Here is a 26,357-nt window from a genome sequence, read left to right on the forward strand (position 1 = left end):
CTAACCCGCACACCCCGGGGACAATTAAACATCTGAGCTGCACGTCCGTGGGAGGGAACTGGAGCAAACCCACGCAGGCACGAAGTTGGGTGGCCGAAATGTACAAACTCCCCCACGGACAGTTGCCGGTGGTGGGGGGGGGGGGGGGGGGGCGGGGATCGAACCCGCGTCCCTGGCGCTGTGAGGCGGCAGTGCTGAGCTACCGTGACGCCCTCTCGAGGCAGAGATCGGCACAAACTTCGGAGTGGAGCGTTCTCCTCACCGCTGTCCTGAGTGAGTGCCGCCCGATGTCAAAACCGTGCACCCCCAAGAGAGGAGACGCCCTTCGAAGCAAAAGTTTGCCGCGCACTGCTGCGATAGTTTTGCAGGAAACGGGCCGAACGAGTTTGCTCTCTCGGTGTGGCTACACGTGATGTATCGCTATCCGGAAACCGATGCCCCCAGCCCTCGGTTGGCACCAATGTTGCTCCAATCTCCCAGTCCGGAGCAAACCTACTTCTGCTCGTTTCTTTCCGAGATGGAATTTGCTTCAACTCGATCTGCTGACTCCCGAAAAGGGTGATTCTGTCGCCCCATTCCTCCTCAAAAACAACTCCGTCTGGAACGTGAGGGATGATTTCGCGCTGCAACACCGAAGTGTTCAAATCTCTGCCACCGCGAGCCCGTTTCAGGGCAGAACAGTCCCAGCTTTATTGGAAAAGCAGTTACGCAGCAGCCTTTGCTACAAAACAGTCCATCCAGCTCCACACTTTATTATCTCGGATACTCCAGCATCTGCAGTTCCTGTTATCTCTGTTTCCTGTCCTGTTCCGCCTCCCCCTGCCACCTTATGCTTGCGTTTCTCCCTGAGTCTGCCGTAGATTTACGCAGACCCTCTCTGTCTGGCTCTGTGGGACTGAGAAGCTGCTTCCTCTCTTTCTTTCTCTGTGGGTGGGGGGAGCGAGCCCCTGCCTTTGGCTGAGCCTGCCTCCTCGGAAGGTCCAAGGGAGCTTGGTCTGCAGGTGAACCCTGTCATCGTTCCCTTTCTAGCTGTTTTTTTCTGGAACTTGGAACAGTTCCGTCCGACCAGGGAGACTCAACAGTTTGAAACGTTGCCAGTCTTTTGGGTGGCTTGCTACTAGTTGTTTCTTGGTGTGAGCAGGAACTGATGCCTTTCTGTCTGGTGTTTGGTGGACAAATTGATGGGGGTATGCCTCTCCGCCGCCTTTACGTTCATGCTCCTGGCTGCCGTGTTTGCACTGGGTCTGTGTCTGGGGGTTTTGTGGTTTCGCTCGGCCCAGCATCACTTGCTTTTGGCCGAGCTGGCGATGGGCGAGTCACTCGGAGGACACGACGCCCGCGACGCTGTGGCCGGGGCTCAGCAGCGAGCTGTGTTTCCCGTTTTATTTGTGACTCCCGTTTTCGCAGCGTTGTCAGCGAGCGGCCGGCCGGTCAGCCTCTGGTGTCCGTGCTGTGGCCCCTCTCCTCGGCATCCTTCCGTCAAGCCGGGCAGCTGCCTTGACCGTCGCCTCTGCAAATCGTGGGAGTGGAAAGACTTTGGAGATCTGGGGGAAAGACCTTGTCTTTATGCACGGCCCCCTCGTGATTTTATGAACCTCTGACCACTGCCGGACAACAAAATCCCAGCCTCTCCCGAAAAGATACCCAAGAGTTAGTTTAATCGCAGTGCTCAAACATCCCATTCCCAGGGCCCAGCTCTGAAGCAGAGACTTCAGACTTCCACCTCCGGCTTCAGGTAACATTTCAGATTTGACTTGAAAAGGCTTCGTCCGCCCTCGGAGTGTGGAAAGCAGTTTTATTTTGTCCAAGCCAGATGTACGTTTGGCAGGAGGAGAAATATCACTCAGAATGCAGGCTGTTCTTGAGAGAAGTTAAAGGAAATGACTTGCCAGAAATAAAGCCCATTTTGTTACTCGGGCGCTTGAAGAATAACACGTTTCCTCTTAAAGGATGACTTCCTCCTGTCCTCAGTTCTTTGATTCACTCATTTGCTTTGACTTTTTGATGCACTTTCAAAGCTGAAGGACAGCCGATCCTTTTGCTTGGCTCGGAGACTGAAACTGTTGGGAAAACTCAGCAGGTCCAGCAGTGAGGGGAAGCAGAGTTAATGCTTCAGATCCAGCGAACCACTGTCGCAACTGATGGGGGGGTGGGGGGGATGTTGGTGTTTATACAGAAGGTGGTTCTGTTTTGGAGGGCAGGGAGTGGCGAGGGAGTAACTAAAAGATGGAGATAGAGCCCCGAGAGAGAGCGAGGAAGAGTTGGACAGACCAAGGAGTGGGTGAAGGTCAGTCTGGGTGCTGACGGGGACCATCCGTGGCTGAGAATGGGTTGTGCGTGATGGCGGCCCATGTGACGACAGGCTGTTCAACGCCCACTTTCCCAGCCCCCGTATCCCATTCCCAGTTTTCCGGCTCCGCTTCTTGTTTACTCTTCCGTCCCTGGGTGCCCCTGCTGCTGTCCTGTGAAACCTAGACCCATGGCGCCCCTAGATTGGACTCATTTTGTCCCCCAGTTCCTTGCTGGAGGGAGATGGCAGCCAGCTTGCCTCTTCCCCGCTGTGTCAGCTGGGGGTCAGTGCTCACCGCACGGCCCGACAAACTGGGAAGACAGCCTGACTGTTTTTTCTTCTCAAATCAGCGAGGGAGATATGCGTGGAAAGTTCTTTACGCAGACAGTGGTGGGGGCCTGGAACACGTTGCCAGCGGAGGTGGTAGACGTGGGCACAATAACGTCATTTAGGATGTATCTAGACCGATACATGGGTGGGCAGGGAGCAGAGGGATACAGATCCTTGGAAAATAGGCGACAGGTTTAGATGGAGGATCTGGGTCAGCACAGGCTTGGACGGCCGAAGGGCCTGTTCCTGTGCTGTAATTTTCTTTGCTCAGCGCGGTTTGTGTCAGCAGCCAATTTCAAGGTCAGGGCACTGCTCAGTATTTCCCCCAGGGGGAGAAATTGATCCTGAACGAGTCTGCTTGGTTTGAGAACTGGAACGCTGCAGTGTGAAAACAGTCCGGCTCTCCCAGACTGGAGCTTGTGTGTTGCAAACTGACTTTGATCGGACACCACTCGCACTGCGCACATCTTTCCTGACTTTTGTCCACCTTCTACCTGCTTGGGTTTACTGCCAGTGCATCTCCCGACATGCTGCTGGCTCTCAATTCAAATTTCTGCCTGCTAAATTATCATGAAGTTCATCTCCGTCCATATCCTGGTGTGTGGCTGCACAAGCTTCTCGCTCAGATTCTACTGAGAATCTTATGGGTTTTTGTCCCCCTTCGGGGTGGGGGTGATATATCAGACATTTAGGGGGCAGATTGGGTTTGCCCAGGGGGGAATAGTTGAGCTGAGGGAGGTGGATTTGACTGGTGGTGGTGGGGGGGGAGGAGAAGAGCTGACCCAGGAGTTGGAACTGATATGTTGCCGGGTGAGGGGAGACAGAACCAGGAAGTGTCACTGGGGTGACTTGTGAGCGATGGGAGGCACCCCCCCCCCCCCCCCACCCCGGCTCTCCTCTACCATTCAGTAAGGTTACGGCTGCTCTGATCACATCTCCGAACCCACATTCTCCCGACCCTTGCTCCTCGCTCAGCTGGAGTCCATCTAACTCTGCCTTGGAAATAGCTAAGGACTCTGCTTCCACTACGTTTACAGTGAAGTAACTCCGAAACCTCTCGACCTCAGGGAGGGTCGTTAAAAAAAGAACGTAATCATCATCTTAAATGGCCGATTCTGGTTTTCAACAGTGAACCCTTGTTCTTGATTTTCTTCACATCAGAAAACAATGTCTCTGTGACTATTAGGACAACTGTCAATCTTCTAAACTCAAGTGGATATAAGCTTTGGCCTGTTTTACCTAAGATAATCCAGCCATCCCATGTATCAGTCTGGGAAAACTTCTCTGATCAACTTGGTGTTCATTTACATGCTTCCTTTAAACAAGGCAACCCTATGTTGTGCGCACTATTCCAGGTGTGCCTTGTGTAACTGAGGAATAATCTCATATGTTTGTATTCAGTTCCCCTCATGTTAAATGATAATGATCTGTGTCCATTCCTAATGACTTGCTGCATCTCCATTTGAGCCTGTATTAATTCGTCTACTGGATCACCCAGATCCCTCTGCATTGTCAGAGCTCTGCAGTCTAACCATCTCGATAGTATGCTTCCTTTATTATTATTCATGCCAAAACAGTCAATTTCACATTTTATTCGCCACGAGACAGTAAGGACTGCAGATGGTGGAAGCCAGAATCCTTAATCAAGGAGCTAGACACAGCATCAGAGGAGCAAGAAAGTCAACGTTTGGGGCCGAAACCTTCACGGTTTATCACGTTGTACTTGGTTTTTCAGATCTTTGCCCACTCACTTTGTCAATTGCATTTTTAGTTTGTGGGGTTAGGGTGATGAATTAGCTTCACAGCTTGCCGGGGTGCGAGGGGTATGGTCTGAGCTTTCAAACTGGGAATGTGCTTTCTGTGCACCAATCAGGAGGAAGGCCACTCGGCCCCTCAAGCCTGCTCCGCTGTTCAATAGGATTATGGCTGATGTGTTGGTCGACTCAACCCTGCCTCCCGAAGTGGCCTGAATGACCCTTCACCGCAAAGTGACCTTCCATCCCTAACCCTTCATAGCCCCGTGACCCTTCACCACAATGTGACCTTTCATCTCCAACCCTTCACCGCCCCGTGACCCTTCACCACAATGTGACCTTTCACCCTAACCCTTCATCGCCCCGTGACCCCTCACTGCAATGTGACCTTTCATCCCTCACCCTTCACTGCAATGTGACCTTTCACCCTAACCCTTCATCGCCCCTTGACCCCTCACTGCAATGTGACCTTTCATCCCTAACCCCACACCGCTCCATTACCCTTTACTGCCCTGTGCCCTTTCATCTCTAACCCTTCACTGCCCTGTGACCCTTGACAGCAATGTGACCTTTTGTCCCTGATCCTTGACTGCGCAGTGACGGTTTATCCCTGACCCTTCACCCCTATGACCTTGACACTTGGTAACCGTTCAGCCGGCCTTGACGGACGAGCAGGATGTATCGGCCCGGGACTGTTCCCATGTCCAGACAGACAGACAGTGCCAGGAAGCGCTGACACTGACAGAGAATCACCTCCACTCCTCCTCCTCCAAGCCTGGCGGTGGTGAAACGTCACCACGCGGGGCGGGGCCACGGCATGACATCAGCGCGAGGGGTGGGGCGGAGCGTGACGGAGCTGCGGGGGGCGGGTGGGACGTTGTATGTCATGAACGGGACGGGGCCGTTAGGCGTCACGGGACCACGCCGAGTGGGGAGAAGCGTGTGATGTCATGACGTGGAGTTGAGGCCAGTTTCTGACGTTAACAAGCTGGGCGTGGCAATACGCAGGAGTCATCGCGCCACCTGTACGCACGACGTAAGGGCGTTCAGTGTGTGTACGGACGGGATCGGACGTCATCACGTCAGGGTGGGCTGTTGACGGAATATACGTGAAGGCGCGGGTCGGCGGTGGAGCCAGGGAAACACCTGGAGGGCGGCGAGCGGCACTGGGCGGAGCAGGTGGAGAGCGTCAGGGAGGGGCGGAGCGACAGACGTATTGCACTGGGCGGAGCAAGTAGGGAGCGTCAGGGAGGGGCGGAGTGAGTGACGCCATTGCACTGGGCGGAGGAGGTGGGGAGCGTCAGTGAGGGGCGGAGTCAGTGACGCCATTGCACTGGGCGGAGCAGGTGGTGAGCGTCAGGGTGGGAAGGAGCGAGTGACGCCACTGCAATGGGCGGGGCGGTGTGGGTGCTAGGGACTGTACGCCATCCAGCGCCGGTTGCCACGGACGTGCGCGCCCCGCCGCGGGGACGCCGCGCGTGCGCGCGCGCAAGGCCGGGGCCGCGCTCTGGCAGCCCGGGAGCTCGGTTTCCCCCCACCCCCCGCAGGACGAGGGATGGCGCAGCCTCAGAGCCCGGGACCACGGCAGGCCCCGCGCCGCCGGGCCTCGAGTCGGAGCCAGCACCCGGCGCCAGGCCCCGGGCCCGGGGCGGAGCCCGGCAAGCGCCGCCGGGGGAGGCCCCGGATCCGCACCGAGCTCGAGCTGGAGCAGCGCCGCAAGGCCTGGTACCGCCGGCGGTATGTGTGCAGCGTCTACCTGGGCCAGCAGTGCGAGCGCTGGAAGAGGGTCCACCAGCAACTCGGCCACAGCAAGGACGAGCAAACCGCCCAGAGCCTGCTGGACTGGTCAGTGTCAGAGAGAGAGAGAGATAGTGATCTATATCATACAGAGTACTGTATATACACACCGGGGTCAGAGAGAGAGAGAGATAGTGATCTATATCATACAGAGTACTGTATATACACACCGGGGTCAGAGAGAGAGAGAGATAGTGATCTATATCATACAGAGTACTGTATATACACACCGGGGTCAGAGAGAGAGAGAGAGATAGTGATCTATATCATACAGAGTACTGTATATACACACCGGGGTCAGAGAGAGAGAGAGAGATAGTGATCTATATCATACAGAGTACTGTATATACACACCGGGGTCAGAGAGAGAGAGAGAGATAGTGATCTAAATCATACAGTGTACTGTATATACACACCGGGGTCAGAGAGAGAGAGAGATAGTGATCTAAATCATACAGAGTACTGTATATACACACCGGGGTCAGAGAGAGAGAGAGAGATAGTGATCTATAACATACAGAGTACTGTATATACACACCGGGGTCAGAGAGAGAGAGATAGTGATCTAAATCATACAGAGTACTGTATATACACACCGGGGTCAGAGAGAGAGAGATAGTGATCTATATCATACAGAGTACTGTATATACACACCGGGGTCAGAGAGAGAGAGAGAGATAGTGATCTATATCATACAGAGTACTGTATATACACACCGGGGTCAGAGAGAGAGAGAGATAGTGATCTAAATGATACAGAGTACTGTATATACACACCGGGGTCAGAGAGAGAGAGAGAGAGATTGTGATCTATATCATACAGAGTACTGTATATACACACCGGTGTCAGAGAGAGAGAGAGATAGTGATCTATATCATACAGAGTACTGTATATACACACCGGGGTCAGAGAGAGAGAGAGATTGTGATCTATATCATACAGAGTACTGTATATACACACCGGGGTCAGAGAGAGAGAGAGATAGTGATCTATATCATTCAGAGTACAGTATATACACACCGGGGTCAGAGAGAGAGAGATAGTGATCTATATCATACAGAGTACTGTATATATACACCGGGGTCAGAGAGAGAGAGAGATAGTGATCTAAATCATACAGAGTACTGTATATATACACCGGGGTCAGAGAGAGAGAGATAGTGATCTAAATCATACAGAGTACTGTATATACACACCGGGGTCAGAGAGAGAGAGATAGTGATCTATATCATACAGAGTACTGTATATACACACCGGGGTCAGAGAGAGAGAGAGATAGTGATCTAAATCATACAGAGTACTGTATATACACACCGGGGTCAGAGAGAGAGAGAGAGAGAGATAGTGATCTAAATCATACAGAGTACTGTATATACACACCGGGGTCAGAGAGAGAGAGAGATAGTGATCTATATCATACAGAGTACTGTATATACACACCAGGGTCAGAGAGAGAGAGAGATAGTGATCTATATCATACAGAGTACTGTATATACACACCGGGGTCAGAGAGAGAGAGAGATAGTGATGTATATCATACAGAGTACTGTATATACACACCGGGGTCAGAGAGAGAGAGAGATAGTGATCTAAATCATACAGAGTCCTGTATATACACACCGGGGTCAGAGAGAGAGAGAGAGATAGTGATCTAAATCATACAGAGTACTGTATATACACACCGGGGTCAGAGAGAGAGAGAGATAGTGATCTATATCATACAGAGTACTGTATATACACACCGGGGTCAGAGAGAGAGAGAGATAGTGATCTATATCATACAGAGTACTGTATATACACACCGGGGTCAGAGAGAGAGAGATAGTGATCTAAATCATACAGAGTACTGTATATACACACCGGGGTCAGAGAGAGAGAGAGATAGTGATCTATATCATACAGAGTACTGTATATACACACCGGGGTCAGAGAGAGAGAGAGATAGTGATCTATATCATACAGAGTCCTGTATATACACACCGGGGTCAGAGAGAGAGAGAGAGTGATCTATATCATACAGAGTACTGTATATACACACCGGGGTCAGAGAGAGAGAGAGATAGTGATCTAAATCATACAGAGTCCTGTATATACACACCGGGGTCAGAGAGAGAGAGAGAGTGATCTATATCATACAGAGTACTGTATATACACACCGGGGTCAGAGGGAGAGAGAGATAGTGATCTAAATCATACAGAGTACTGTATATACACACCGGGGTCAGAGAGAGAGAGTGAGATAGTGATCTAAATCATACAGAGTCCTGAAAATACACACCGGGGTCAGAGAGAGAGAGATAGTGATCTATATCATACAGAGTACTGTATATACACACCGGGGTCAGAGGGAGAGAGAGATAGTGATCTAAATCATACAGAGTCCTGTATATACACACCGGGGTCAGAGAGAGAGAGAGACAGTGATATATATCATACAGAGTACTGTATATACACACCGGGGTCAGAGGGAGAGAGAGATCGTGATCTAAATCATACAGAGTCCTGTATATACACACCGGGGTCAGAGAGAGAGAGAGAGATAGTTATCTATATCATACAGAGTACTGTATATACACACCGGGGTCAGAGAGAGAGAGAGATCGTGATCTAAATCATACAGAGTCCTGTATATACACACCGGGGTCAGAGGGAGAGAGAGATAGTGATCTAAATCATACAGAGTCTTGTATATACACACCAGGGTCAGAGAGAGAGATAGTGATCTATATCATACAGAGTACTGTATATACACACCGGGGTCAGAGAGAGAGAGAGACAGTGATCTATATCATACAGAGTACTGTATATACACACCGGGGTCAGAGAGAGAGAGAGATAGTGATCTATATCATACAGAGTACTGTATATACACACCGGGGTCAGAGAGAGAGAGAGACATAGTGATCTATATCATACAGAGTACTGTATATACACACCAGGGTCAGAGAGAGAGAGAGATAGTGAACGATATCATACAGAGTACTGTATATACACACTGGGGTCAGAGAGAGAGAGAGAGAGATAGTACTCTGTATGATATAGATCACTGTATATACACACCGGGGTCAGAGGGAGAGAGAGAGATACTGATCTATATCATACAGAGTACTGTATATACACACCGGGGTCAGAGGGAGAGAGAGAGAGAGTGAACGATATCATACAGAGTACTGTATATACACACTGGGGTCAGAGAGAGAGAGAGAGAGATAGTGATCTAAATCATACAGAGTACTGTATATACACACCGGGGTCAGAGAGAGAGAGAGAGATAGTGATCGAAATCATACAGAGTACTGTATATACACACCGGGGTCAGAGAGAGAGAGAGATAGTGATCTAAATCATACAGAGTCCTGTATATACACACCGGGGTCAGAGAGAGAGAGAGATAGTGATTTATATCAGACAGAGTCCTGTATATACACACCGGGGTCAGAGAGAGACATAGTGATCTAAATCATACAGAGTCCTATATATACACACCGGGGTCAGAGAGAGAGAGAGATAGTGATCTAAATCATACAGAGTACTGTATATACACACCGGGGTCAGAGGGAGAGAGAGAGATAGTGAACTATATCCTACAGAGTACTGTATATACACACCGGGGTCAGAGAGAGAGAGACATAGTGATCTATATCGTACAGAGTACTGTATATACACACCGGGGTCAGAGAGAGAGAGAGATCGTGATCTATATCATACAGAGTACTGTATATACACACCGGGGTCAGAGAGAGAGAGAGATAGTGATCTAAATCATACAGAGTACTGTATATACACACCGGGGTCAGAGAGAGAGAGTGAGATAGTGATCTAAATCATACAGAGTACTGTATATACACACCGGGGTCAGAGACAGAGAAAGATAGTGATCTAAATCATACAGAGTACTGTATATACACCGGGGTCAGAGAGAGATAGTGATCTATATCATACAGAGTACTGTATATACACACCGGGGTCAGAGAGAGAGAGAGATAGTGATTTATATCAGACAGAGTCCTGTATATACACACCGGGGTCAGAGAGAGACATAGTGATCTAAATCATACAGAGTCCTATATATACACACCGGGGTCAGAGAGAGAGAGAGATAGTGATCTAAATCATACAGAGTACTGTATATACACACCGGGGTCAGAGGGAGAGAGAGAGATAGTGAACTATATCCTACAGAGTACTGTATATACACACCGGGGTCAGAGAGAGAGAGACATAGTGATCTATATCGTACAGAGTACTGTATATACACACCGGGGTCAGAGAGAGAGAGAGATCGTGATCTATATCATACAGAGTACTGTATATACACACCGGGGTCAGAGAGAGAGAGAGATAGTGATCTAAATCATACAGAGTACTGTATATACACACCGGGGTCAGAGAGAGAGAGTGAGATAGTGATCTAAATCATACAGAGTACTGTATATACACACCGGGGTCAGAGACAGAGAAAGATAGTGATCTAAATCATACAGAGTACTGTATATACACCGGGGTCAGAGAGAGATAGTGATCTATATCATACAGAGTACTGTATATACACACCGGGGTCAGAGAGAGAGAGAGATAATGATCTATATCATACAGAGTACTGTATATACACACCGGGGTCAGAGAGAGAGAGAGAGAGATAGTGAACTAAATCATACAGAGTACTGTATATACACACCAGGGTCAGAGAGAGAGAGATAGTGATCTATATCATACAGAGTACTGTATATACACACCGGGGTCAGAGAGAGAGAGAGAGAGATAGTGATCTAAATCATACAGAGTACTGTATATACACACCGGGGTCAGAGAGAGAGAGAGATAGTGATCTATATCTTACAGAGTCCTGTATATACACACCGGGGTCAGAGAGAGAGGGAGATAGTGATCTAAATCGTACGGTGTACTGTATATACACAGCGGGTTCAGAGAGAGAGAGAGAGATAGTGATCTATATCATACAGAGTCCTGTGTATACACACCGGGGTCAGAGAGAGAGAGAGATAGTGACCTATATCATACAGAGTCCTGTATATACACACCGGGGTCAGAGAGAGAGGGAGATAGTGATCTAAATCATACAGAGTACTGTATATACACACCGGGGTCAGAGAGAGAGGGAGATAGTGATCTAAATCGTACGGTGTACTGTATATACACACCGGAGTCAGAGAGAGAGAGAGAGAGAGATACTGATGTATATCATACAGAGTTCTGTACATACACACCGGGGTCAGAGAGAGAGAGAGAGATAGTGATCTAAATCACACAGAGTATTGTATATACACACCGGGGTCAGAGAGAGAGAGAGAGAGAGAGAGAGATCTAAATCGTACGGTGTACTGTATATACACACCGGGGTCAGAGAGAGAGAGAGAGAGATACTGATGTATATCATACAGAGTACTGTATATACACACCGGGGTCAGAGAGAGAGAGAGAGAGATAGTGATCTAAATCGTACAGAGTACTGTATGTACACACCGGGGTCAGAGAGAGCGAGAGAGATAGTGATCTAAATCATACAGAGTACTGTATATACACACCGGGGTCAGAGAGAGAGAGAGACATAGTGATCTATATCGTACAGAGTACTGTGTATACACACCGGGGTCAGAGAGAGAGAGAGAGATAGTGATCTAAATCAGACAGAGTACTGTATATACACACCGGGGTCAGAGAGAGAGAGGGATAGTGATCTAAATCATACAGAGTACTGTATATACACACCGGGGTCAGAGAGAGAGAGAGAGATAGTGATCTATATCATACAGAGTACTGTATATGCACACTGGGGTCAGAGAGAGAGAGAGATAGTGATCTAAATCATACAGAGTACTGTATATACACACCGGGGTCAGAGAGAGAGAGAGAGATAGTGATCTAAATCATACAGAGTACTGTATATACACACCGCGGTCAGAGAGAGAGAGAGATCGTGATCTATATCATACAGAGTACTGTATATACACACCGGGGTTGGAGAGAGAGAGAGAGATAGTGATCTAAATCATACAGAGTCCTGTATATACACACCGGGGTCAGAGAGAGAGAGTGAGATAGTGATCTAAATCATACAGAGTACTGTATATACACACCGGGGTCAGAGAGTGAGAAAGATAGTGATCTAAATCATACAGAGTACTGTATATACACACCGGGGTCAGAGAGAGAGAGAGATAGTGATCTATATCATACAGAGTCCTGTATATACACGCCGGGGTCAGAGAGAGAGAGAGATAGTGATCTAAATCATACAGAGTCCTGTATTTACACACCGGGGTCAGAGAGAGAGAGAGAGATTGTGATCTATGTCATACAGAGTACTGTATATACACACCGGGGTCAGAGGGAGAGAGAGATAATGATCTATATCATACAGAGTACTGTATATACACACCGGGGTCAGAGAGAGAGAGAGAGATAGTGATCTAAATCATACAGAGTACTGTATATACACACCAGGGTCAGAGAGAGAGAGATAGTGATCTATATCATACAGAGTGCTGTATATACACACCGGGGTCAGAGAGAGAGAGAGAGAGATAGTGATCTATATCATACAGAGTACTGTATATACACACCGGGGTCAGGGAGAGAGAGAGAGAGATAGTGATCTAAATGATACAGAGTACTGTATATACACACCGGGGTCAGAGAGAGAGAGAGAAAGTGATCTATAACATACAGAGTACTGTATATACACACCGGGGTCAGAGAGAGAGAGAGATAGTGATCTAAATCATACAGAGTACTGTATATACACACCGGGGTCAGAGAGAGAGAGATAGTGATCTAAATGATACAGAGTACTGTATATACACACCGGGGTCAGAGAGAGAGAGAGATAGTGATCTATATCATACAGAGTACTGTATATACACACCGGGATCAGAGAGAGAGAGAGATAGTGATCTATATCATACAGAGTACTGTATATACACACCGGGGTCAGAGCGAGAGAGAGAGATAGTGATCTAAATCATACAGAGTACTGTATATACACACCGGGGACAGAGAGAGAGAGAGACAGTGATCTATATCATACAGAGTACTGTATATACACACCGGGGTCAGAGAGAGAGAGATAGTGATCTAACTGATACAGAGTACTGTATATACACACCGGGGTCAGAGAGAGAGAGAGATAGTGATCTATATCTTACAGAGTCCTGTATATACACACCGGGGTCAGAGAGAGAGGGAGATAGTGATCTAAATCGTACGGTGTACTGTATATACACACCGGGTTCAGAGAGAGAGAGAGAGAGAGATAGTGATCTATATCATACAGAGTCCTGTGTATACACACCGGGGTCAGAGACAGAGAGAGATAGTGATCTATATCATTCAGAGTCCTGTATATACACACCGGGGTCAGAGAGAGAGGGAGATAGTGATCTAAATCATACAGAGTACTGTATATACACACCGGGGTCAGAGAGAGAGATAGTGATCTAAATCGTACAGAGTCTTGTATATACACACCGGGGTCAGGGAGAGAGAGACATAGTGATCTATATCGTACAGAGTACTGTATATACACACCGGGGTCAGAGAGAGAGTGAGATAGTGATCTAAATCATACAGAGTCTTGTATATACACTCCGGGGTCAGAGAGAGAGAGAGAGATAGTGATCTAAATCACACAGAGTACTGTATATACACACCGGGGTCAGAGAGAGAGAGAGATAGTGATCTAAATCACACAGAGTGCTGAATATACACACCGGGGTCAGAGAGAGAGTGAGATAGTGATCTAAATCATACAGAGTACTGTATATACACACCGGGGTCAGAGAGAGAGAGAGAGATAGTGATCTAAATCACACAGAGTACTGTATATACACACCGGGGTCAGAGAGAGAGAGAGATAGTGATCTAAATCACACAGAGTGCTGAATATACACACCGGGGTCAGAGAGAGAGAGAGAGATAGTGATCTAAATCATACAGAGTACTGTGTATCCACACCGGGGTCAGAGAGAGGGAGAGATAGTGATCTAAATCGTACAGAGTACTGTATGTACACACCGGGGTCAGAGGAAGCGAGAGAGATAGTGATCTAAATCATACAGAGTACTGTATATACACACCGGGGTCAGAGAGAGAGAGAGATAGTGATCTAAATCATACAGAGTCTTGTATACACACACGGGGGTCAGAGAGAGAGAGACATAGTGATCTATATCGTACAGAGTACTGTATGTACACACCGGGGTCAGAGAGAGAGTGAGATAGTGATCTAAATCATACAGAGTACTGTGTATACACACCAGGGGCAGAGAGAGAGAGAGAGATAGTGATCTAAATCATACAGAGTCCTGTATATACACACCGGGGTCAAAGAGAGAGAGAGAGATAGTGATCTAAATCATACAGAGTACTGTATATACACATCTGGGTCAGAGAGAGAGAGAGATAGTGATCTATATCATACAGAGTACTGTATATACACACCGGGGTCAGAGAGAGAGAGAGAGATACTGATGTATATCATACAGAGTACTGTACATACACACCGGGGTCAGAGAGAGAGAGAGATAGTTATCTAAATCACACAGAGTACTGTTTCTACACACCGGGGTCAGAGAGAGAGAGAGAGAGATAGTGATCTAAATCGTACAGAGTACTGTATATACACACCGGGGTCAGAGAGAGAGAGACATAGTGATCTATATCGTACAGAGTACTGTATATACACACCGGGGTCAGAGAGAGAGAGAGATCGTGATCTATATCATACAGAGTACTGTATATACACACCGGGGTCAGAGAGAGAGAGAGAGATAGTGATCTAAATCATACAGAGTACTGTATATACACACCGGGGTCAGAGAGAGAGAGTGAGATAGTGATCTAAATCATACAGAGTACTGTATATACACCGGGGTCAGAGACAGATAGTGATCTATATCATACAGAGTACTGTATATGCACACCGGGGTCAGAGAGAGAGAGAGAGATAGTGATCTAAATCATACAGAGTCCTGTATATACACACTGGGGTCAGAGAGAGAGAGAGAGATTGTGATCTAAATCATACAGAGTCCTGTATATACACACCGGGGTCAGAGAGAGAGAGAGAGATTGTGATCTATATCATACAGAGTACTGTATATACACACCGGGGTCAGAGAGAGAGAGAGAGAGAGATAGTGAACTAAATCATACAGAGTACTGTATATACACACCAGGGTCAGAGAGAGAGAGAGATAGTGATCTATATCATACATAGTACTGTATATACACACCGGGGACAGAGAGAGAGAGAGAGATAGTGATCTAAATCATACAGAGTACTGTATATACACTCCGGGGTCAGAGAGAGAGAGAGATAGTGATCTAAATCATACAGAGTACTGTATATACACACCGGGGTCAGAGAGAGAGAGAGAGATAGTGATCTATATCATACAGAGTACTGTATATACACACCGGGGTCAGAGACAGAGAGAGAGATAGTGATCTAAATCATACAGAGTACTGTATATGCACACTGGGGTCAGAGAGAGAGAGAGATAGTGATCTAAATCATACAGAGTACTGTATATGCACACTGAGGTCAGAGAGAGAGAGAGATAGTGATCTAAATCATACAGAGTACTGCATGTACACACCGGGGTCAGAGAGAGAGAGAGAGATAGTGATCTATATCATACAGAGTACTGTATATACACACCGGGGTCAGTTAGAGAGAGAGATCGTGATCTATATCATACAGAGTACTGTATATACACACCGGGGTCAGAGAGAGAGAGAGAGATAGTGATCTAAATCATACAGAGTGCTGTATATACACACCGGGGTCAGAGAGAGAGAGTGAGATAGTAATCTAAATTATACAGAGTACTGTATATACACACCGGGGTCAGAGAGAGAGAAAGATAGTGATCTAAATCATACAGAGTACTGTATATACACCGGGGTCAGAGAGAGATAGTTATCTATATCATACAGAGTACTGTATATACACACCGGGGTCAGAGAGAGAGAGAGAGATAGTGATCTAAATCATACAGAGTACTGTATATACACACCGGGGTCAGAGAGAGAGAAAGATAGTGATCTAAATCGTACAGAGTCCTGTACATACACACCGGGGTCAGAGAGAGAGAGAGAGATAGTGATCTAAATCATACAGAGTCCTGTATATACACACCGGGGTCAGAGAGAGAGAGAGAGATTGTGATCTATATCATACAGAGTACTGTATATACACACCGGGGTCAGAGGGAGAGACAGATAATGATCTATATCATACAGAGTACTGTATATACACACCGGGGTCAGAGAGAGAGAGAGAGATAGTGATCTAAATCATACAGAGTACTGTATATACACACCAGGGTCAGAGAGAGAGAGATAGTGATCTATATCATACAGAGTACTGTATATACACACCGGGGTCAGAGAGAGAGAGAGAGAGATAGTGATCTAAATGATACAGAGCACTGTATATACACACCGGGGTCAGAGAGAGAGAGAGCTAGTGATCTATAACATACAGAGTACTGTATATACACACCGGGGTCAGAGAGAGAGAGAGATAGTGATCTAAATCATACAGAGTACTGTATATACACACCGGGGTCAGAGAGAGAGAGAGAGATAGTGATCTAAATCATACAGAGTACTGAAAATACACACCGGGGTCAGAGAGAGAGAGAGATAGTGATCTGTATCATACAGAGTACTGTATATACACACCGGGGTCAGAGAGAGAGAGAGATAGTGATCTATATCATACAGAGTACTGTATATACACACCGGGGTCAGAGAGAGAGAGAGATAGTGATCTGTAACATACAGAGTACTGTATATACACACCGAGGTCAGAGAGAGAGAGAGAGATAGTGATCTAAATTATACAGAGTACTGTATATACACACCGGGGTCAGAGAGAGAGAGAGAGACAGTGATCTATATCATACAGAGTACTGTATATACACACCGGGGTCAGAGAGAGAGAGACAGACAGTGATCTAAATCATACAGAGTCTTGTATATACACACCGGGGTCAGAGAGAGAGAGAGAGAGAGAGATAGTGATCTAAATCATACAGAGCCCTGTATATACACACCGGGGTCAAAGAGAGAGAGGGAGATAGTGATCTAAATCATACAGAATTCTGTATATACACATCTGGGTCAGAGAGAGAGAGAGATAGTGATCTATATCATACAGAGTACTGTATATACACACCGGGGTCAGAGAGAGAGAGAGAGATACTGATGTATATCATACAGAGTACTGTACATACACACCGGGGTCAGAGAGAGAGAGAGATAGTTATCTAAATCACACAGAGTACTGTTTCTACACACCGGGGTCAGAGAGAGAGAGAGATAGTGATCTATATCTTACAGAGTCCTGTATATACACACCGGGGTCAGAGAGAGAGGGAGATAGTGATCTAAATCGTACGGTGTACTGTATATACACACCGGGTTCAGAGAGTGAGAGAGAGATAGTGATCAATATCATACAGAGTCCTGTGTATACACACCGGGGTCAGAGAGAGAGGGAGATAGTGATCTAAATCGTACGGTGTACTGTATATACACACCGGGGTCAGAGAGAGAGAGAGAGAGAGATACTGATGTATATCATACAGAGTACTGAACATACACACCGGGGTCAGAGAGAGAGAGAGAGATAGTGATCTAAATCACACAGAGTACTGTATATACACACCGGGGTCAGAGAGAGAGAGAGAGAGAGATCGTGATCTAAATCGTACAGAGTACTGTATGTACACACCGGGGTCAGAGAGAGCGAGAGAGATAGTGATCTAAATCATACAGAGTCCTGTATATACACACCGGGGTCAGAGAGAGAGAGAGATAGTGATCTAAATCATACAGAGTACTGTATATACACACGGGGGTCAGAGAGAGAGAGAGATAGTGATCTATATCATACAGAGTACTGTATATACACACCGGGGTCACAGAGAGAGAGAGATAATGATCTAAATCATACAGAGTCCTGTATATACACACCGGGGTCAGAGAGAGAGAGAGATAGTGATCTAAATCATACAGAGTACTGTATATACACACCGGGGTCAGAGAGAGAGAGAGACAGTGATCTAAATCATACAGAGTCCTGTATATACACACCGGGGTCAGAGAGAGAGAGAGATAGTGATCTAAATCATACAGAGTCTTGTATATACACACCGGGGTCAGAGAGAGAGAGAGATAGTGATCTAAATCTTACAGAGTACTGTATACACACACCGGGGTCTGAGGGAGAGAGAGATAATGATCTATATCATACAGAGTCCTGTATATGCACACCGGGGTCAGAGAGAGAGAGAGAGATAGTGATCTAAATCATACAGAGTCCTGTATATACACACCGGGGTCAGAGAGAGAGAGACATAGTGATCTAAATCATACAGAGTACTGTATATACACACCGGGGTCAGAGAGAGAGAGAGATAGTGATCTAAATGATACAGAGTACTGTATATACACACCGGGGTCAGAGAGAGAGAGAGATAGTGATCTATATCATACAGAGTACTGTATATACACACCGGGGTCAGAGAGAGAGAGACATAGTGATCTATATCATACAGAGTACTGTATATACACACCGGGGTCAGAGAGAGAGAGAGATCGTGATCTATATCATACAGAGTACTGTATGTACACACCGGGGTCAGAGAGAGAGAGAGAGATAGTGATCTAAATCATACAGAGTACTGTATATACACACCGGGGTCAGAGAGAGAGAGTGAGATAGTGATCTAAATCATACAGAGTACTGTATATACACCGGGGTCAGAGAGAGATAGTGATCTATATCATACAGAGTACTGTATATACACACCGGGGTCAGAGAGAGAGAGAGAGACATCGTGATCTAAATCATACAGAGTCCTGTATATACACACCGGGGTCAGAGAGAGAGAGAGAGATAGTGATCTATATCATACAGAGTACTGTATATACACCGGGGTCAGAGAGAGAGAGAGAGAGATAGTGAACTAAATCATACAGAGTACTGTATATACACACCAGGGTCAGAGAGAGAGAGAGAGAGAGAGATAGTGATCTATATCATTCAGAGTACTGTATATACACACCGGGGTCAGAGAGAGAGAGAGATAGTGATGTAAATCATACAGAGCACTGTATATACACACCGGGGTCAGAGAGAGAGAGAGATAGTGATCTATATCTTACAGAGTCCTGTATATACACACCGGGGTCAGAGAGAGAGGGAGATAGTGATCTAAATCGTACGGTGTACTGTATATACACACCGGGTTCAGAGAGAGAGAGAGAGATAGTGATCAATATCATACAGAGTCCTGTGTATACACACCGGGGTCAGAGAGAGAGGGAGATAGTGATCTAAATCGTACGGTGTACTGTATATACACACCGGGGTCAGAGAGAGAGAGAGAGAGAGATACTGATGTATATCATACAGAGTACTGAACATACACACCGGGGTCAGAGAGAGAGAGAGAGATAGTGATCTAAATCACACAGAGTACTGTATATACACACCGGGGTCAGAGAGAGAGAGAGAGAGAGATCGTGATCTAAATCGTACAGAGTACTGTATGTACACACCGGGGTCAGAGAGAGCGAGAGAGATAGTGATCTAAATCATACAGAGTCCTGTATATACACACCGGGGTCAGAGAGAGAGAGAGATAGTGATCTAAATCATACAGAGTACTGTATATACACACGGGGGTCAGAGAGAGAGAGAGATAGTGATCTATATCATACAGAGTACTGTATATACACACCGGGGTCACAGAGAGAGAGAGATAATGATCTAAATCATACAGAGTCCTGTATATACACACCGGGGTCAGAGAGAGAGAGAGATAGTGATCTAAATCATACAGAGTACTGTATATACACACCGGGGTCAGAGAGAGAGAGAGACAGTGATCGATATCATACAGAGTACTGTATATACACACCGGGGTCAGAGAGAGAGAGAGAGAGATAGTGATCTAAATGATACAGAGTACTGTATATACACACCGGGGTCAGAGAGAGAGAGAGATAGTGATCTATATCATACAGAGTACTGTATATACACACCGGGGTCAGAGAGAGAGAGAGATAGTGATCTAAATCATACAGAGTACTGTATATACACACCGGGGTCAGAGAGAGAGAGAGAGATAGTGATCGAAATCATACAGAGTACTGTATATACACACCGGGGTCAGAGAGAGAGAGAGATAGTGATCTAAATCATACAGAGTCCTGTATATACACACCGGGGTCAGAGAGAGAGAGAGATAGTGATTTATATCAGACAGAGTCCTGTATATACACACCGGGGTCAGAGGGAGAGAGAGAGATAGTGAACTATATCCTACAGAGTACTGTATATACACACCGGGGTCAGAGAGAGAGAGACATAGTGATCTATATCGTACAGAGTACTGTATATACACACCGGAGTCAGAGAGAGAGAGAGATCGTGATCTATATCATACAGAGTACTGTATATACACACCGGGGTCAGAGAGAGAGAGAGAGAGATAGTGATCTAAATCATACAGAGTACTGTATATACACACCGGGGTCAGAGAGAGAGAGTGAGATAGTGATCTAAATCATACAGAGTACTGTATATACACACCGGGGTCAGAGACAGAGAAAGATAGTGATCTAAATCATACAGAGTACTGTATATACACCGGGGTCAGAGAGAGATAGTGATCTATATCATACAGAGTACTGTATATACACACCGGGGTCAGAGAGAGAGAGAGAGAGATAGTGAACTAAATCATACAGAGTACTGTATATACACACCAGGGTCAGAGAGAGAGAGAGAGAGAGATAGTGATCTATATCATACAGAGTACTGTATATACACACCGGGGTCAGAGAGAGAGAGAGAGATAGTGATCTAAATCATACAGAGTACTGTATATACACACCGGGGTCAGAGAGAGAGAGAGATAGTGATCTATATCTTACAGAGTCCTGTATATACACACCGGGGTCAGAGAGAGAGGGAGATAGTGATCTAAATCGTACGGTGTACTGTATATACACAGCGGGTTCAGAGAGAGAGAGAGAGATAGTGATCTATATCATACAGAGTCCTGTGTATACACACCGGGGTCAGAGAGAGAGGGAGATAGTGATCTAAATCATACAGAGTACTGTATATACACACCGGGGTCAGAGAGAGAGGGAGATAGTGTTCTAAATCGTACGGTGTACTGTATATACACACCGGGGTCAGAGAGAGAGAGAGAGAGAGAGAGATACTGATGTATATCATCCAGAGTTCTGTACATACACACCGGGGTCAGAGAGAGAGAGAGAGATAGTGATCTAAATCACACAGAGTACTGTGCATACACACCGGGGTCAGAGAGAGAGAGAGAGATAGTGATCTAAATCACACAGAGTACTGTATATACACACCGGGGTCAGAGAGAGAGATAGTGATCTAAATCGTACAGAGTCTTGTATATACACACCGGGGTCAGAGAGAGAGAGACATAGTGATCTATATCGTACAGAGTACTGTATATACACACCGGGGTCAGAGAGAGAGTGAGATAGTGATCTAAATCATACAGAGTCTTGTATATACACTCCGGGGTCAGAGAGAGAGAGAGAGATAGTGATCTAAATCACACAGAGTACTGTATATACACACCGGGGTCAGAGAGAGAGAGAGATAGTGATCTAAATCACACAGAGTGCTGAATATACACACCGGGGTCAGAGAGAGAGTGAGATAGTGATCTAAATCATACAGAGTACTGTATATACACACCGGGGTCAGAGAGAGAGAGAGAGATAGTGATCTAAATCACACAGAGTACTGTATATACACACCGGGGTCAGAGAGAGAGAGAGACAGTGATCTAAATCATACAGAGTACTGTATATACACACCGGGGTCAGAGAGAGAGAGAGATCGTGATCTATATCATACAGAGTACTGTATATACACACCGGGGTCACAGAGAGAGAGAGATAATGATCTAAATCATACAGAGTCCTGTATATACACACCGGGGTCAGAGAGAGAGAGAGATAGTGATCTAAATCATACAGAGTACTGTATATACACACCGGGGTCAGAGAGAGAGAGAGACAGTGATCTAAATCATACAGAGTCCTGTATATACACACCGGGGTCAGAGAGAGAGAGAGATAGTGATCTAAATCATACAGAGTCTTGTATATACACACCGGGGTCAGAGAGAGAGAGAGATAGTGATCTAAATCTTACAGAGTACTGTATACACACACCGGGGTTTGAGGGAGAGAGAGATAATGATCTATATCATACAGAGTCCTGTATATGCACACCGGGGTCAGAGAGAGAGAGAGAGATAGTGATCTAAATCATACAGAGTCCTGTATATACACACCGGGGTCAGAGAGAGAGAGACATAGTGATCTAAATCATACAGAGTACTGTATATACACACCGGGGTCAGAGAGAGAGAGAGATAGTGATCTAAATGATACAGAGTACTGTATATACACACCGGGGTCAGAGAGAGAGAGAGATAGTGATCTATATCATACAGAGTACTGTATATACACACCGGGGTCAGAGAGAGAGAGAGATAGTGATCTATATCATACAGAGTACTGTATATACACACCGGGGTCAGAGAGAGAGAGAGAGATAGTGATCTAAATCATACAGAGTACAGTATATACATACCGGGGTCAGAGAGAGAGAGAGATAGTGATCTATATCATACAGAGTACTGTATATACACACCGGGGTCAGAGAGAGACATAGTGATCTAAATCATACAGAGTCCTGTATATACACACCGGGGTCAGAGAGAGAGAGAGATAGTGATCTAAATCATACAGAGTACTGTATATACACACCGGGGTCAGAGAGAGAGAGACATAGTGATCTATATCGTACAGAGTACTGTATATACACACCGGAGTCAGAGAGAGAGAGAGATCGTGATCTATATCATACAGAGTACTGTATATACACACCGGGGTCAGAGAGAGAGAGAGAGAGATAGTGATCTAAATCATACAGAGTACTGTATATACACACCGGGGTCAGAGAGAGAGAGTGAGATAGTGATCTAAATCATACAGAGTACTGTATATACACACCGGGGTCAGAGACAGAGAAAGATAGTGATCTAAATCATACAGAGTACTGTATATACACCGGGGTCAGAGAGAGATAGTGATCTAAATCGTACGGTGTACTGTATATACACACCGGGGTCAGAGAGAGAGAGAGATAATGATCTATATCATACAGAGTACTGTATATACACACCGGGGTCAGAGAGAGAGAGAGAGAGAGAGATAGTGAACTAAATCATACAGAGTACTGTATATACACACCAGGGTCAGAGAGAGAGAGAGAGAGAGAGATAGTGATCTATATCATACAGAGTACTGTATATACACACCGGGGTCAGAGAGAGAGAGAGAGATAGTGATCTAAATCATACAGAGTACTGTATATACACACCGGGGTCAGAGAGAGAGAGAGATAGTGATCTATATCTTACAGAGTCCTGTATATACACACCGGGGTCAGAGAGAGAGGGAGATAGTGATCTAAATCGTACGGTGTACTGTATATACACAGCGGGTTCAGAGAGAGAGAGAGAGATAGTGATCTATATCATACAGAGTCCTGTGTATACACACCGGGGTCAGAGAGAGAGGGAGATAGTGATCTAAATCATACAGAGTACTGTATATACACACCGGGGTCAGAGAGAGAGGGAGATAGTGATCTAAATCGTACGGTGTACTGTATATACACACCGGGGTCAGAGAGAGAGAGAGAGAGAGATACTGATGTATATCATACAGAGTTCTGTACATACACACCGGGGTCAGAGAGAGAGAGAGAGATAGTGATCTAAATCACACAGAGTACTGTATATACACACCGGGGTCAGAGAGAGAGATAGTGATCTAAATCGTACAGAGTCTTGTATATACACACCGGGGTCAGGGAGAGAGAGACATAGTGATCTATATCGTACAGAGTACTGTATATACACACCGGGGTCAGAGAGAGAGAGAGAGAGATAGTGATCTAAATCGTACAGAGTACTGTATGTACACACCGGGGTCAGAGAGAGCGAGAGAGATAGTGATCTAAATCATACAGAGTACTGTATATACACACCGGGGTCAGAGAGAGAGAGAGACATAGTGATCTATATCGTACAGAGTACTGTATATACACATCGGGGTCAGAGAGAGAGTGAGATAGTGATCTAAATCATACAGAGTACTGTGTATACACACCGGGGTCAGAGAGAGAGAGAGAGATAGTGATCTAAATCACACAGAGTACTGTATATACACACCGGGGTCAGAGAGAGAGAGGGATAGTGATCTAAATCATACAGAGTACTGTATATACACACCGGGGTCAGAGAGAGAGAGAGAGATAGTGATCTATATCATACAGAGTACTGTATATGCACACTGGGGTCAGAGAGAGAGAGAGATAGTGATCTAAATCATACAGAGTACTGTATATACACACCGGGGTCAGAGAGAGAGAGAGATCGTGATCTATATCATACAGAGTACTGTATATACACACCGGGGTCAGAGAGAGAGAGAGAGATAGTGATCTAAATCATACAGAGTCCTGTATATACACACCGGGGTCAGAGAGAGAGAGTGAGATAGTGATCTAAATCATACAGAGTACTGTATATACACACCGAGGTCAGAGAGAGAGAAAGATAGTGATCTAAATCATACAGAGTACTGTATATACACACCGGGGTCAGAGAGAGAGAGAGATAGTGATCTATATCATACAGAGTCCTGTATATACACGCCGGGGTCAGAGAGAGAGAGAGATAGTGATCTAAGTCATACAGAGTCCTGTATTTACACACCGGGGTCAGAGAGAGAGAGAGAGATTGTGATCTATGTCATACAGAGTACTGTATATACACACCGGGGTCAGAGGGAGAGAGAGATAATGATCTATATCATACAGAGTACTGTATATACACACCGGGGTCAGAGAGAGAGAGAGAGATAGTGATCTAAATCATACAGAGTACTGTATATACACACCAGGGTCAGAGAGAGAGAGATAGTGATCTATATCATACAGAGTGCTGTATATACACACCGGGGTCAGAGAGAGAGAGAGAGAGATAGTGATCTATATCATACAGAGTACTGTATATACACACCGGGGTCAGGGAGAGAGAGAGAGAGATAGTGATCTAAATGATACAGAGTACTGTATATACACACCGGGGTCAGAGAGAGAGAGAGATAGTGATCTATAACATACAGAGTACTGTATATACACACCGGGGTGAGAGAGAGAGATAGTGATCTAAATCATACAGAGTACAGTATATACATACCGGGGTCAGAGAGAGAGAGAGATAGTGATCTATATCATACAGAGTACTGTATATACACACCGGGGTCAGAGAGAGAGAGAGATAGTGATCTATATCATCCAGAGTACTGTATATACACACCGGGGTCAGAGAGAGAGAGAGATAGTGATCGATATCATACAGAGTACTGTATATACACACCGGGGTCAGAGAGAGAGAGAGAGAGATAGTGATCTAAGTGATACAGAGTACTGTATATACACACCGGGGTCAGAGAGAGAGAGAGATAGTGATCTATATCATACAGAGTACTGTATATACACACCGGGGTCAGAGAGAGAGAGAGATAGTGATCTAAATCATACAGAGTACTGTATATACACACCGGGGTCAGAGAGAGAGAGAGAGATAGTGATCGAAATCATTCAGAGTACTGTATATACACACCGGGGTCAGAGAGAGAGAGAGATAGTGATCTAAATCATACAGAGTCCTGTATATACACACCGGGGTCAGAGAGAGAGAGAGATAGTGATTTATATCAGACAGAGTCCTGTATATACACACCGGGGTCAGAGAGAGACATAGTGATCTAAATCATACAGAGTACTGTATATACACACCGGGGTCAGAGAGAGAGAGATAGTGATCTAAATCATACAGAGTACTGTATATACACACCGGGGTCAGAGGGAGAGAGAGAGATAGTGAACTATATCCTACAGAGTACTGTATATACACACCGGGGTCAGAGAGAGAGAGACATAGTGATCTATATCGTACAGAGTACTGTATATACACACCGGAGTCAGAGAGAGAGAGAGATCGTGA

The 26,357-nt window shown here is 45.8% G+C and overlaps 1 protein-coding gene across 1 annotated transcript in view; it reads left to right on the plus strand.

Moving 5' to 3' along the window:
* The first annotated feature begins 5,819 nt into the window (after positions 1 to 5,819).
* The window catches only part of LOC125449620 (E3 ubiquitin-protein ligase ZFP91-like), a 114,270-nt gene continuing 93,732 nt past the window's right edge, over positions 5,820 to 26,357 (plus strand). Inside the window, 1 exon segment of the mRNA XM_059642743.1 lies at positions 5,820 to 6,219. Coding sequence (XP_059498726.1) covers positions 5,930 to 6,219 — 290 coding nt within the window. The 5' untranslated portion in view covers positions 5,820 to 5,929.

The sequence above is a fragment of the Stegostoma tigrinum genome, chromosome 46 (assembly GCF_030684315.1).
Source record: "Stegostoma tigrinum isolate sSteTig4 chromosome 46, sSteTig4.hap1, whole genome shotgun sequence".
In the NCBI taxonomy this organism is placed as follows: Eukaryota; Metazoa; Chordata; class Chondrichthyes; order Orectolobiformes; family Stegostomatidae; genus Stegostoma; species Stegostoma tigrinum.